At 47.1% G+C, this 15,609-nt stretch overlaps 1 protein-coding gene across 1 annotated transcript in view; it reads right to left on the bottom strand.

Annotated features, from left to right (window-relative positions):
* The window catches only part of LOC147748647 (uncharacterized), a 138,873-nt gene that overhangs the window by 95,768 nt on the left and 27,496 nt on the right, over positions 1 to 15,609 (bottom strand). The window contains exon 2 of the mRNA XM_086936471.1: positions 896 to 1,338. Coding sequence (XP_086792597.1) covers positions 896 to 1,338 — 443 coding nt within the window. The remainder of the gene's footprint in view (positions 1 to 895; positions 1,339 to 15,609) is intronic.

Here is a 15,609-nt window from a genome sequence, read left to right as displayed (position 1 = left end):
AAGTCTGAGAATGCGGAAAAGCAGCTGATCCTCTTGAGTCTTACTCGAGGCTGTGAAAGAAGAAAGAGCCTGGCCCAAGTCAGATACAATTGGGCACTACTCTCAGCGCTTTCCTTAACTGGGCGGTTAATGTGGTCTCAAAGGAGATTGAGCTGGTTGAGAGATGGCGGTCATTGGATTTGGGGGAGAATTTGAGCATTTGCAGATGAGGCACTTCAAGGGTGTACATCGCCTTGGAGCCTGATTCTCTCTGACTAATGGTATAAAGGGTACATAGCTACTTCTCGGATTTCCTCTTTGCTGCAAACAAAAAGGCACATCACAAACGGTGAATATGTGCTGATCCTGTCCGAAAATTGAAGAGACAGAGGTAAATCACCACAGAAGCGGATAAAGATAACACCCCAAAGGAGGGTTGGGTGGTATAAGCAAAAATTGACAAAATGACAGTAGTATGTACAAAAGCTAAAAAAAGAAATACAATTAAAAAAAGAACAGCCTAGTATTCTGGCATTTTACTGTGTAAAGTACAAAAATGACATGTCTCAACTTCCACTGCTTTGCACTCTGGGGTACATGATCAGCCTGTCTAGCCTAAATTGCAGTCTAGCCTAAAGTGCATGATCAGCCTGTCTAGCCTAAAGTGCAGTCTAGCCTAAAGTGCACGATCAGCCTGTCTAGCCTAAAGTGCAGTCTAGCCTAAAGTGCTTGCTCAGCCTGTCTAGCCTAAAGTGAAGCGTTCTGGTTGAAACAGTGTTCTGACATTCCTACAAAGGTGAATACATTCAATGTTTAGGTATATTTAGGAAATGTCAGTAAAGATCCCATATTGATAAAATAGTTGTCCTTTGTGCTGACTGCTGTGCTTCCAGAAGGTTCACTCCTCTAGACTCACCTTGGCCCAGTAAGGAAATGCGGTTGTTCTCGAGGTGCAGATACAGCAGGCTGCTTAGGTTCCCCAACACCCCCTCCTCGAGGCTCTCAAGCTGGTTCCCTTCCAGGTGGAGGTGCTCCAGGTGGCTAAGGCCTTCGAAGGCCCCCGGAGTGAGGTGGCGCAGTCCGCAGGAGCTCAGGTGCAGAGCGTTAAGCTGGACCAGGCCAAGGAAGGCCCCGGCCACCAGTCGCGTCAGATTGTTGTTCTCCAGGTGGAGCTCCAGAGTGTCCTTGGGCAGGCCAGGGGGTACAGAGGTCAGGCTGGCATTTTGGCACAGGACGTGGCACTGGGGAGCAAGACAGGTGCAGGCGGATGGGCAGGCGGAAGCCGTCTCGGTCTGCAGTGGGAGATTGTTGATGACCAGGCCCAGCAGCAGGAACCAGAACCAGCTCATGGTGCAAGATCTGTGGAGAAACAAGAAGGCAGGGGTTAGAGAGACCTGCATATAATACATTCCATGGAAAGTGTGTTGAACAGACATCTTGCTTTCCTCATCTATCTTAAATAGAGGAATGCAATGGTTTTCTAACAATTTCTGCTGCCCCTCCTTTTCACGTTTTCTTGGCTTTTTAGGTCGAGCCTGGGCAGCGCATGCGCTGCGAAACATGTTGCATTGGAGTATGGAATAGAAACGCGCCCACTCTCCGCCCATATTTGTCATTGGCTTGTGTCATTGTCCTTCATAAATGCTGGCTTCTGATTTCTTAATAGGCTTGTTAGTCCCTCCTTGGTACCGCCTTGTCTTCATTCAAAACCTCCCATGTGGACTGGCCCTTTTACTTCGGTTGTTACACAGTAAGTCTTTTTTAGTCTGTAAGCACTATTTTCTTTACGTTGTTTCTCCTGCTGCAGGTACGACCTGCTCTACTGCAACATTCACACTTCTTAGCAGCCCGGGACAATGGCGGACGCTTCTTTGCATAGGTCTTGTATTTACAAGAGTTTGAGCTATTGATATTGTACATGACAATGCCTCTTATTTATGTGTTAATTATCAAAACATATAAATAAAAGGCATTGTCATTTACAATGCCAATAGCTTAAACTCTCGCAAATGCGAGACCTATTGCATTGCAAATGCTTGTTTTTATTTAGCGAGCTTGAGAAACAAGCACTTTGCTATCTCAATCTATCTCGTAGCGAATTTATGTGATGAGAGGACAGAATGTATCTAATGAACTAACTCTGAAGGCAAGGTGTGGTCGTGTACAGCTGTGCAGTCTTCGGTATTAAACATCAGTGTAGCCGTGTCCAGCTGTTCTATCTGTCACCTTGAACATCTGCCCGGGGACTCAGTAGAAGTTGATTCGCGAGAAAGGGGTCCGAGACCAGGTTCTACAGTAGGGTTAGCTGTCAAAACTGTAATCCACACAGTTCCCAATAGATGCGAGAGGTGGCCATGCGGCCGCATAAACAGATGTTGAAACCGAAAAACTCTGGTATTCCAGAAGTCTTAAAGTAGGATTAAGATTTGGGGGGGATGGGGGGGGTCACAGGATGATTTCATTAAAGGCGTCAAGAGGAATAAAATGCAGCTTCTCTTCTACACGCAGTATCTTCTGTGTTAACTGAATTGTTTTTTGCGAAAGGTTGATATGTATTCTCAGGGCCATTGGGATTATGGGATTATGCGGCCCCAGCGTTTTCAGCATAGTTCTAGATTTGCAGTGTTTGCCACATAATCCATCATGTGCTGGATAATTTGCATATTTAACCCAAAAAGGGTTTTTAGTCATCTTTCAATTGCCCATTGCTGTATCGAGCGTAAAACTGTTACTAACGAGGTGGAACCTTTGCCCAGACAGTGTTACCTTGTGTATTTATATAAAACTAGACAAAACAATGTATTAATACAGACAAAAATGCGGCTCAATATGCCAAATATTTTGCCTTTTCTTGACACATTATTTAGTCAACTCTGCTTTATAATTTGGTCCACCCCTTCCAGTGTCCCTGCTTATTCTGCACTGGACACATGACAGTTGCATCCCTCTGTTTTCATTCAAACGTTTCTGAAAAGTGGGGCATGTGCCAAATTTGACTGAAATTAGCTGAGGCAGATGGCTAAAATCCAGGACTTTCCTGGTGAATCTGGATCGTCTGGCCACCCTGCACAGAAGGTCCTATGTTGGACCAGGGATTTGAGTTGCATGTTGCTGTACATGGCGTAAAGGGGCCTGAGAAGAGTTGGATGGGAGAAGACCCGTTAGGAAGGCACGGGAGGAGTCTAATGGTATGCTTGCCATATCATTCCCCTCTTACTGTGTCCACTTAGAGGGTGATCTGGCTCGGAGTGTGCGGCGTAACAAGATAATGAATATTGACATTGGGGCACTCTGCCTAGGTGCTAAACAGTTACCAACATAGCATCATGATACCCTTTCCTTGTTTCTGTTGTCATTCAGTTCTTTGAAATGGCCTTAGGCATCAACTGACCTTGTATAACATAAGGTTCCTTCCATCTGTCTCTTCTCCTTCCCCCCATAAGTGCTTTGATGCTATCTTAGAGTTCCAAAAGCACTACACATGCAAGCAAAATCACACATGTTCCCTCATTCACACGGAAGAGCCTACTGACAAGGAGTGCTTTGAAACAACCAAGAGCACTTTGTAGGCAACCACCACAACAGAAGGTACACCTACACTATGCCCAGCACCAGGAAAGGCCGTGACCCTTAGAGGAACCTCGGGGTTCATTGTCCCTACTTTGTGCCTCCATTTTCTGTCGCCATTGTATAGACCGCTCTGTCTAAGACCAGGTCTTGCGACCTGTTGCAGGGGCCACCAGCTTCAACTAACCTGTTGGGGCGCAAAGATTTTCCCTTTGTCTCATGTGAGTTAAAATTGTAACTTTTGAGACAATTTATCTTGCATATATCTAATTGGTGTTTTTTGCTTACTCAGTGTACTGCTGAGCATTAGAAAAGCTCTGCAAATGAAAACTTGCAGACAACAACTCTGCAAAATTTGTGTTTGCATGGCAAAGCTTCTAAAGGGTATTACTTGTGCAGGATATAGTCTGCATGCATTGTTTAGCGTGGCTGGGTTATGTTAGAGATTCCAGCTGAGCTACCAATTATTTTGCAGTTTGATTAAAATGATCTCCCTGAACTGAGAAAAGCTTTGCATGGGCAACCTGTGAATTTTTGTGAGACTCAAAAATAGCAAAAATCTAGAACTTTGCGAAACATTGGCAGTGGAAACAAATTGCAGACCCCCTAACTATATGGTAAATGGGTTATCATTGTACTTTGTCTTCCTTGCACCTTTTACCCATAGGGGTGATCCACTCTGCATGTGCTTTAATGTGAGCCAAGATGGGGGCAGTTAGTGCAAAATCGACTTTGGCCAGGTTTTACTATGTGACTACAGCACTAGTTATAACAAGCATTGGCATAGCCACTAGGTCTCACTTTTGGGACCTTATAAGTATTTAGTTATGCAGCACAATATCCTTGGTGCATCAACATCAACTGCTGTTGCATGGCTAAACACTTATAAGGTTCCAAAGGCGAGACCTTCTGGCTATGCCAATGCTTGTTTTTTCTGGCGGCCAACCAAAGCCTAAGGAGGGGGAAACTAGACAGATGTAAGTATCAACCCGAACCTACAATGGAACCTTTCTAGTACTGACCCAACCTCAAAAGGAGAGAAGGGGGAGTGGTGACGAATCTGCAGAAGATAGATTATATACCATAAAAAGAGTTATTGGACACAGGGGATACTTCTTCCCCAGACACCTAATCTTAAGAAATTGTCTCAAAACAGTACCCAACAGGCGGCACTAAGAAGTGCCAATCAGACAAGAAAATCATGCAAAACTGGCCAGGCAAATGAGTTACTGTTCCTCTCCTGAGAAACCAGACAGTTGTCCTTGGCAAACACATGCCCCGTAGTTACCGAGTCAGCGTTGACATGTTTAGCTGTTTGAATCATTGTCTTTTTACTGAGCAAGCAGAACATCAAGACCGGTCAAGGGGCATTGCAGGGAGAGCTTTAAGACTGTCTGTGGCAAGTTTTTAAGTAATAAGGGTCAGTATCCCGGGTGATTAGCTCCATTTGGGGACAAGTTGTCTATACGATTTACAGCAGGCTGTCATAAACGGCTCGGGGCCTTTAACGCTGGAGAGGGCCTTTAATAGCCGGTATAGCCCTCTATGGCGGGCTATAAGGCTATATTGCACCCACACGGCTCTGAAGCTAAATGGAGCTAAAAATTACACACGTCGATTAAAAAGCACATGTTGAAAATGCATGCTTTGATCAGAAACATTAACATTTAATTTCCATTAAGAGAAAAGACTTTTCAATATTAGAAATTGTAATGTTTTCTAGGGATATAGATTTAAATAAAACTTTTTATTGCCCTTAAAGCAAAAAATATTTCTAATCTGACATTCTGGATGTAAATGTTATGATATTCTTAACACCTTAAATAAAGGTATCATATTTTTCTTGCGTCGTTCAAACAGTACTTGATAGGAAAGAAAAGGCAAGAGTTTCGGGGTGGGTGGAGGAAACAGATAAACTGAGAAAGACGAGTGTATGTGCTTTAGACAATGCCACAAAGAGCAAAAAAGAGACACAGGGAGAGGATACAGAGATGGAGAGAGAAAGTGCGAGATAAAGAAAGGATGAGAACATGAGAAAGTGGAGAGGACTAGAGTGAGGGAGAGAGGCAGTGAAGGAAGGGGAGAGAGAGAGAGAGAGAGAGAGAGAGAGAGGGGAAAAGGAGAGAGACGGAATGTGCGCAAGAGAGCGTAATCCCAGGGTGATGAAGAGCAAAACTTTTGGAGTTTGCAATTCCTCACCCCACAGAGTAGATATACAATTCCTTGCTGCACTGTTTCAAGTCCATGATTGTACCAAGTGGTCGAAGTGGGGGATAAAAATGTAGAGGATCTGTGGGCGAATACTCAGAGGGCGGGGATAACCCAAGGATTGGATCAGTGGGCAGAGTCAGAGGTGTGGCCAGAATGTGCCAATCATCCCAATTTTTAGTATTTGGCATTTCACCGACCAGTTACAGCTTACTGTTATTTAAATCAACCAATGGATACACTTGATTATTTAAGGTTTAATAGGAGTTATTGGCATTTAAATACATTCACAAAGTAGAATATATTTCCAATCACACAATGTCCCAAATACGCCTAAAAGTGGAATCACAAGCCATTTGTCTCCAAGCCATGCAGTTTCTCTCATTAGCACTTCTCCTCCCTTCTTCCACAAGAGCAGTTAAAACATGAATGGCAAAATATCCTAGTTTGCAAATGTTTTCTATATAATTATGGCTCTGCCATATTTCTCACATAATACATCATCCACTGCATAATCTTGCAGTTTTAAATAATAATTTTTGTACCTCAAACGGATAAAAAGTTACTAAAAAACGTGACTTGAGTTGCTGCAAAGTGGACGGCCCTTTGCAAAGGTTGACTGATCACCTTTCTCACTGCTGCATTTGTATGTTATACTGATACTAATGAGGCAGATTGTTTGCAGAGACTTAACATGTGTAAAAATGTCTAACTATTAAGAAAATATATTGCATTACGAAGCAGCCTTTTTTTTTGTTGCATAATTTAGTCAACATTGCGGCATCATTTTGTCCCTCACTGCTGCATAATTATAGTGGCTCCAGAGCAGGTAGCAGTGTTAAAAGTGCTTGTGCATGGAGCAGAGAGTGTGAAGTTTGCAAACTTAGTTTGGAGTGTGTGCAAATCCTGTATTGCCGATCAGGGCCGGACTGGCCATAGCGGGCACCGGGTAATCCCCTGGTGCGCCGCAAGGGTGGGGGCCGGTTTTGGGCCCCTGGGGGCGTTTTTGTTTCAGGACCGTTTTTGCAGCATAGCTGCAAAATCGGCCCTGTAACAAAATCGGCTGAAAACCGGCCTCGGCCAACAGCTCGGTCGCACCCCAAACTGCCCCCCTCTCCCCCGGGGGGGAGGGGGGCGGCCGAGCACTTTGCCAGGGCCGGTTTTCGTTCCCAGTCCGACCCTGTTGCTGATCCTTGGTGAGTTGCAGCTACTACTGCGGAAACAAGGCCAATGGAGGTACCAATGGGTGAGGCAGACTGGCCTCTTTGGCAGGGCCAGCTTTAGTGCTGGTGATTTTAACTTATAAACTGCAAGTAAAAAAAGGATTTCTCTGACACAAGCAGTAACCTACAAACCTAGTTAACATTATGTGCACTTTGTGATCTGCATGGTACATGTTCTTTGCAGCAGGCACATTAACCCTCTGTGCCACCTTTCCAGGAGTCAACCCTTCCACTAGACAACACTCCGATCTCTCTCTAGGAAGAAAATGAATCACCAAAGTTAGCATGAAATTTTTATTGTTGCTGAAAGTTGCTGGAGGCAAGGAAAGAGGCATCAAGTTTTTTTAAAACCATAATATACTTGCAAACACGCACCCACCCGAAATAGGTACCCAGTGCGGTCACCATGTTCGCACCGCCCTAACCTGCTCAAGGTTGGTGTGACCTCCGTTACAGAGTCATAGTGACTGGATCACTGTTGCTCTAGAGTGTGCTGGTTCGTAGGCCTGCCCGCAAGGCTGGAGGTGAACTTCAGTATGGATTGTGGTGGACAGGCCTTCAAGGTTAACCCACACTTGCTACTGCAAAGGTCCACCTGCTGGTGCTAAGACACCTGGGCTTCTAAGGTCTAGCATGGGAATGTGCTCCCTCAGGAGAGTGGTCTGGGGGACTGGTCATGAAGGCTGAACCCAGCTTCCCAGTTCCAATTTCGACAGCTCTGGCCATAGTGCCACTATGGTGCCACATCCTCTCCCCCACTGAACACCATTCTGCCCCACTGACAGAAACTCGCACTGCCTTCAGCTACAACCCAATTGTGCCCAGCTATAAACACCAGGGTGCGACTTAATTTAAGTTATGCATTTGATAGGTGTAATAAGCTGCCTGAAAAAAATGTAAAAGCAAACACTCATTGGGAGTGCAAGATTAAGTAAAGCATGTGAAATGTAGGCAGAAACAACATGGTTTTCTTAACGATCTCTCACTCACTATTCAGAAATCAGCGAGTGGTTTTAGCTGAAAAGTTAAGGACATGACTTCAGGGCCCTGAAGGGAACCGTTTCAATGTCCATTGCTTATATCCTTAATAAACATAAACCGTATGGTTTAAAAAGACCACATCCATAAACACAGAGGTACACATTTTGTTTTCCAATCCACCCATCAACCAGGTATTGCAGTACCTCCAGGAATTGTACACTTCCCCACCTGGGGACAACAATGCTGTTCAAAGAAAGACGAGAAAACAAAAGTAGCGCTTCACTGCAAAGTCTGTAAAGTGAGGCTGATGTGTTTGGATGTGAATAAAACCAATCTGGCCTCTTTGCAACCACTCTGTCTTGCTTTATTTATTTATGTATTTATTTTTCATATTTAATACCTTTTATTTCTCTCCATCCGGAGGCTGCACTTTGGAATAGGAAAATGCCAGAAAAAGGGTATTTCCTGCAAGTGTTTTTTTTCTTTTTTGGATCCATTTCACAGGGAAGCAACTAAATGAAAGAGGGAAAGAGAGGTTGTGAACCGTTTCTTCAAGTCACTTTTTTCAGTAAGTGAGGAGCAAGACAGAAAGAGAGGGAATAATAGGAAGAAGGGGGGGGGGGGTCAGCTGCCAGCACAGAAATTGTCTGTGTCTTCTCTGGGCAGTAAGGAAGAGACAGAGTCCTTTTCCTTCTCTGCCTGTCCCCGATCGTCCACAAAAGCAACCACGCTCAAACATGTGCCCCCTGCCCCCTCAAGCCTCATTGCATTACAGCCTTAAGAAAAGAGGAAGACAGAGAGGCATAGTGAGCATTGGAGAGGCGGAGCGAGGTGCGCGTAATAGCAAGCTCTAGGCTGCCACAAAAGTGTGTGGTAGCATTTTCTGGAGCCACACACTAAATGTCTCGCAGAGCAGTGCATGCGCTGGCTCAGCGAGACCTAAAAATGGTGAAAATGATTGCCCCCTCAGCACTTAACAGTACTCATGAACGCTACTGAACTGATTGATCCTGTTTCCTTCACGAGGCGCCTCTAGCATCCTGGAGAAAGGAGCTGTTAAATCAAGCTTAACCCTTTCAGAGTAAAGGCATCCTGACTTTTCCACTTCAAGTTACTTAGGACTCTGGGATTAGTTATACTGACGTCAAAGAACCAGATGAGTAGTTGGTTATTAGCAAAGGGCGGAGGGAGGCTAGCCAAAAATCCATCCTTTAATGGCTGCTCAAAGAGCAACTTTACCACTCTTTAATCTGTATTGATCACTGTTACTGAAACATATACAAATAAAAAATTCCTCCTATGTCCCTTATCTTCATCTAATCTATATGCCTCTCTGTTCTGGTCTCCCCCTCCAAGCTACCCAAAAATCTTTTGATAAGCGCTGAAGACCCTAGAAAACTACTGCCAATTTCTAGCCTCTCTGGTCCTTCCAAGCTAAATTTCTAATCCCTTCTAGATTGTCCTCAATTCACATTCTAAATGTACCTACATGTCAGTTTATCCTTCCATGTTGGCTGTGTATCCTGTTGCTATGTACAGATTTCTGTTGGGCTTTGCGGCTTGGTTTGGGCTTTATACCACCCCAAAAACGTAGACTGAAGTCTCTGCACATAAACTGTCATCGTTGGAGGCCCATGTTTGGTAGATGGGGACCAAGCTGGATCTTTCTATCCAGTGCATTAAATTGGGCTCAATCTCTTTGCTATTTGATTTTGGGTTGCTCTCCAACATTGAGTACATAGGGCATTCTTCCTGCCCAGCCTTCACCACACCTACCATGCTCGCCTCTTTGCTGCTGAAGTCCTGCTCTATCAAGGGCACCCCTTCCCCTCTGACTGAACCCATTGCTGACCCTATCTACCTACCCACCGATGCTTTCAGCCCACACTAGCCCATCAGGCTTCCCTTAGACCCCTCTCTGCTGTAACATATACTTAAGTACCGTACGAACGAACTTCCTTCCTTGGCTGGGAAAACAGTGCCCCTGTGCAGCTTTTAGGCTTTTTCTGGCCCGCCATGAGATTTTCCCTGGAACTGACATCTGTTCCTTCACTGAGTTACACTATTTCTTTGCAATTACCAGAATAACACAAGGCGCTACTTCTAGGGGGATGCACGCTAAGTGTCCCCTCACACCTAGTCGCAGGGTAACACATTGACTTGGTGTGTTCCAGGCCTTGAACTATGAATCACACCATATGTGCGAGTGCAGGGTCTGCCAAATGTGGTAGCTTGAGAGTTGGGGAAGTGTGTCACCGAGCAGGCCATGATCAGATGATGGCAGCTGAGCAACTGCTGGAGCGGAGTAAATAAAAAATAAAAAACAGCATTTGCAATGCAATAGGTCTCGCATTTATGCGTGTTTGAGCTATTGGCAAGGCAATAGTTTAAACTCTTGCAAATGCGAGACCTATTGCATTGCAAATATTTGTTTGTTTACTAGCGCCCATGCGGCCGACATTAAAGTGAAACCGCGGCATGGGGCGTTTTGCCAAAAAAAACCATCTGTTTGTCAAGTTTTGTTTTGTAAAAGCACCAATGCTGCGCTTCCACTTTAATGGCGTCTGCGCACGTTTCTTTAGATGTGGCTTATCTAAAGAAAGGGGCGTGGCCTCCATGAATGTGAAAGCGCCGCATGGGCGCTAGTAAACAAACAAAAAAATAATAATAAGTAGGTGTGACTGCTATCCTTAAAGGGGACTGCGCTGCCAAAATAAAGAAAGAAAGAAACGCAACCTCTATATTTAAAGCGAACTGCCATTAGTGAATAAAATAAAAGCGGGTGGCGTGCTGCGACGTAGTGGGTGGAATAGGGTTAAATCATGAAACAAAATAGTGCTCACAACCAAGCTCAAGCAGACCGTGTAACAAGACAAGTAAAAGGTCCAGTCTTTATGGGAGGGAACAAATGCAGACATGGCGGTACCAAAGAGGGATTAACAAGCCTAATAATGACTCTGATGCCAGCGTTTATGAAAGACAATGACACAAGCCAATTAAAAGTATGGGCAGAGAGTGGGCGGGGCTTAAAATCCATACTCCAATACTGCATGCCTTGCAGCAGCACATGCGCTGCCCAAGCTCGACCTAAAAAAACTACTTTGATTGATGCTTTGGTGCAAACATATCTATTTGTACTTAGGGATTTGCTTGGTGTGATGTACCGCTCCATTCTGTCAATGTCCCACACTGGCAGTCACATAACCATCTAATGGCCTCCTTGACATATGGGGCCACGTCTGGGATGTAGAGCACAACTTCGCATTATAGTAGCAAATCTTGCCATATTGGAAGCATCATTGGCAGGATAGTCCCCAATCCTGATATAGTTCTGGTCCTGGTATAATGATGCCCATTTGTAAGTCAACGCCTACAAGGCAGCGCAGTGTATGGTTTGCTAATCATTTCTTGGGGTCATTCTGAAAGCTTCCTTAAGAATGCATTCTGTCCATTGCTCACTATTGACGTTGTGTTTGTAACTCAGTTGCTTGCTTTCTATTAGCTGGCTTTCTTTCTTATAGGCTGTCCAGCTTGAGTTAGTCCCTCCTGCGGAGCATATCCTGTTTACTGTATTGTTTCATGAGTGCTCACTTTCTGTAAACAGGCCTTTAAATTTTGTTTTTATCTTGTCACATTGGCTGGGCATTCTAAGACTGGTTCAAATATCAAGCTCTGTCTTCCTATAGAGCTTTTTGGAAAGGGGCGACCACTCGGTCCCCCCGAACGTATGGTTGGGTGCCCCGATCCCTCCGGGAAACCATTTTGGGCGGGAGGCGTGGCTCGGCTGGTATGCCCAAAGTGGCGTAGTCGGGGCGTGCCCTTTCCCGCCCAGGAGGGGTTGTCCTAGACACCCGCACGGAAGACCACGCCCCAGAGGCGTCCCGGAGGAGGGTCCCCACCCTCCCGCAGATGGATAAATAGAGCGGGAATCCGAAGAAGCGTCCTCTTGTTCCTGTGCTCTGAAGGCTGCACCAACTCGTTGCTCGTGAGCCCTCGACGGAACAAGCGGCAATTTTGAGAACTTGTAATCTTGTTGTTTCTCTTTCAGTTATTTGGCGTACGAAAGATCCAGGACCTCGTTGATCAACCAACGCAGAGTACACGAAGCTATGGCCGGCAAGAAAGCAGGGAAGAGCTCCGAGTTGGAGAAGGTACAGCGCACCTTGTCGAACCGAATGGCGAATATGGACCGAAAATTCGGTAAAGTTGAATCGATCGGCCGAGGTTTGGCCGATGTTAAAAAACAGTTGGCGGCCCTGAACAGCTCAGGCCGTCCTAAGAAGGTAATGGGCCCGGCCTTGCCGGGAGTCGTCCCTGAGGGTAGGGGAAAGCGTGTTAAGAGGAGGGCGGTTTCTGGGGAAGATCCGGTTCCTGAGGTACCCCCAATCGCCCCCATCATACCGGTGGACAGCCCGGTACTAAACGCAGATATAGGTTTACCAATCCCCGTTGTAATTACTCCTGTTAATGATGAGGAGATGCCCCCGGAACTAGCCATCCAGTTAGCGGCAGTGTTGCCATTGCTCAAGAAGAAAGCGGGGGGGCAGTGGCCGCGGGAGACCCGGCCGAGGAGGCTAGACTAATAATCGAACAGTTACGGCAGTCGAGAGAGGCCGCGACGGCAAATGTTCCTCTTGTTCCCCCACAGGTGGTGCCGGGAGGACCTGCGGTTAGCCGGGGAAAGGCGGCGGAAACGACGGTCGAACCTGGTAAGCACACATTGCCAATGGCAGGGGAGGGTTCGTTACCTTCAAGGCGCGAAAGGGTGGCCCAGCACATCCCTGCGGCCACAAAGGAACTGATATGAGGGGAGAAATATGTGAATATGTTTTCATTATTGACTGACCATCGTGAGATGGAATAAAAGAAATCCCAGAAGGATTTATGGCACCCCAGTGTATGGCGGGTCAAGATGGCGGAATTTAGGGTCGAGGAGACGGTAGCGAATTGGGTAAAGGCCTTTTCGATATTTACGGCAGTCATGGGGGAACGAAAGCCTGAAATCATGACTGAGTTGACCTGTTATCAGAATAGGATTATGGATTTTTATACCATGTATGAGGGGGACGAGTGGAAAGGTTACGATATGAAATTCCGAAAAGCGAAAGAGTTTGATGCAACTTTGACCTGGGATTGCCTCGACTCGGTGTCATGGCACAAGCAGCTCTTGCCTGGGGCGGCAGGTACGTCCTCGCCGGGCGGGAGTGGGTCGGGGCCAGCTCGCCAAAAACCCGCGGTGCCCTTTCGGGCGGGCGCCGGTGGGGAATATCAGCCCAAGACCGGCGGGAATGGCGGCAAGCGGGGGGTTTGTTGGGGCTTCAATAGAGGCAACTGTAGCAGGCCCCAGGGAACATGTAGGTTCAGGCATGCGTGTGCGGGCTGTGGGAACTCCTCACACCCGGAGAGTAGCTGTAGATCTAAAAACAGCGGAACGGGAGGAAAAGGGGGGTCTAAGCAAGAGTGAGGTGATGTTTTGTAACGGATTGCCTTCACCTGTCGATATCATGGCTCTGACTCCTTGGTTGAACAAATACCCTGATCATGTATCCGCCGGGGTGTTGAGGAACGGATTCCTATATGGCTTCAACATCCCGGCAGGGGATTTTCGGGGGGACTCCTTTTGTAAAAATCAGTTATCTGTACAACATAACCCAGGCGTAGCTGCGAGAAAAATTTCCAAAGAAGTCAGCTTGGGGCGGGTGGCGGGGCCTTTTCACCGCCCGCCGGTGGCGGATTTCGTGTGTTCCCCGCTAGGGGTGGTCCCGAAGAAAGACCCAGGGGAGTTTAGACTCATTCACAACTTGTCTGCCCCAAGGGGTTCTTCGGTGAACGAAGCCATTGACCCAGATATTTGTTCGGTGCGGTACGCATCGTTCGATGATGCCGTGGCCATGTTAAATCACCTGGGCCCCGGAGCGCTGATGGCGAAATCAGACATCGAATCGGCATTCCCGTTGCTCCCAGTACACCCGCGAGATCAGCGCTTGCTAGGTTTTGCATTTCAGGGGAGTTATTACATGGATAAATGCATGCCTATGGGATGTTCCATTTCTTGTGCCTATTTTGAAATGTTCAGCTGTTTTTTAGAGTGGGCATTCACCGAGGCCACAGGGCATAGGCATGTTATGCACTATCTGGATGACTTCTTGTTTCTGGGGGCGGCCGGCGATACGACATGTGCGCGGCGCTGCGGGACTTCTGCATTCTCATGCGGGAGTTCGGAGTCCTATTGGCACCAGGTAAGACGGTTGGACCATCTACTTCACTGGAGTTTCTGGGAATTGAGCTCGATTCTGTGGAGGGATGTTTCCGTTTACCGATGGAAAAGGTGGCCAAGTTTAGGGCTTCCTTGACACAATGCCTGGGTAAGGAGAAAGTGACCCTGCACCAGTTACAGCAAACAGTAGGTCAGCTTAACTTTGCCCTAAGGGTGATACCAATGGCCCGCCCCTTCTCACGCTCTATTGCACAAGCTATGGTTGGTCTCAAAGAGGGACACCACCGTACGAGACTGTCTGCAGAGGTTCGCCAGGATATGCGCATTTGGTTGGCATTTCTGGCTGACTTCAACGGTCGAGTTGTGTGGAACACGCCGCCAGCATCTTCGGATGAACTAGGTTTGTGGACTGACTCAGCTGGGAGCGTGGGATTTGGCGCCATCTTTGGTAACCGATGGTCGGCGCAAGTATGGCTGACGTGGTGGCACTCCAGCGGTCTGACAGGTAACCTTGGGTTCTTGGAGCTATTCCCCATTTGGGTTGCGCTGATGGCATGGCCAGACGACTTCAGGGACCGCTCGGTGGTGTTTTGGTCTGATAATATGACTGTGGTTGAGTGCATTAACCAGCAGGCAGCTCGCTGCAAGTGGATCTTGAGATTATTGAAAGAAATTGTATTACGTTGCATGAGATTGAATGTACAGTTCAGGGCAAAACATGTGCCAGGCGTACTGAATTATGCAGCTGATGCACTCTCTCGTTCACACATGCAGGCTTTCAGGGGCTATCTACCCACAGCGGACCTAGTGGCGGCACCGTTCCCCGAAGCACTATGGCTAATCGGTGCCCCGGATTACAAGACCTCGTGGCAGCCAGCTTAGCTCCCAGGACAAGGAAGGCATACGAAGGAGCGTTTCGTTCCTATTGCACATTTTTGGGTCCATCAGGGAGACAGAGCTGGGGTCAGGAGGAATCCTTCCTGGGGTTCCTGGTTGCGCTGCACAGAGAAGGCCGATCAGCGGCAACGGCCAGTAGGCATAGGGCGGCCATTTCATTCATGGCACAGGTGCATGGCATAAGAGATCCGACGGATTCCTTTTTGGTCAGGAAGGCACTCCGTGGCTGGCAGCGCCTCGAGGGTCGCAAGCAGGATACGAGGCGCCCGATTGGTTTAGACAGATTGTCTCTACTTTTAGCGAAGCTAGATGAGACGTGCTCCTCCCTTTTCGAAGCAGTTCTGTTCCGGGCTGCTTTCGCCTTGGCATTCCATGGGGCTATGCGGGTGAGCGAACTCGTCGCAAGGAACAAGAAGGATGTAGAGGGAGGCCTGGGCAGGGATCACGTCCAAATATGGGGTGATTCGATGGTAATCTCTATAGCCAGGTCCAAGACCGACCAGGGAGCTATGGGGGATAGTGTTATTGTGCAGCGCG

This window comes from Lissotriton vulgaris, chromosome 1_1 (genome assembly GCF_964263255.1).
Source record: "Lissotriton vulgaris chromosome 1_1, aLisVul1.2, whole genome shotgun sequence".
Taxonomy (NCBI): Eukaryota; Metazoa; Chordata; class Amphibia; order Caudata; family Salamandridae; genus Lissotriton; species Lissotriton vulgaris.
The sequence above is the reverse complement of the archived record's forward strand: the minus strand, read 5'-3'. Positions and strand labels throughout refer to the sequence as shown.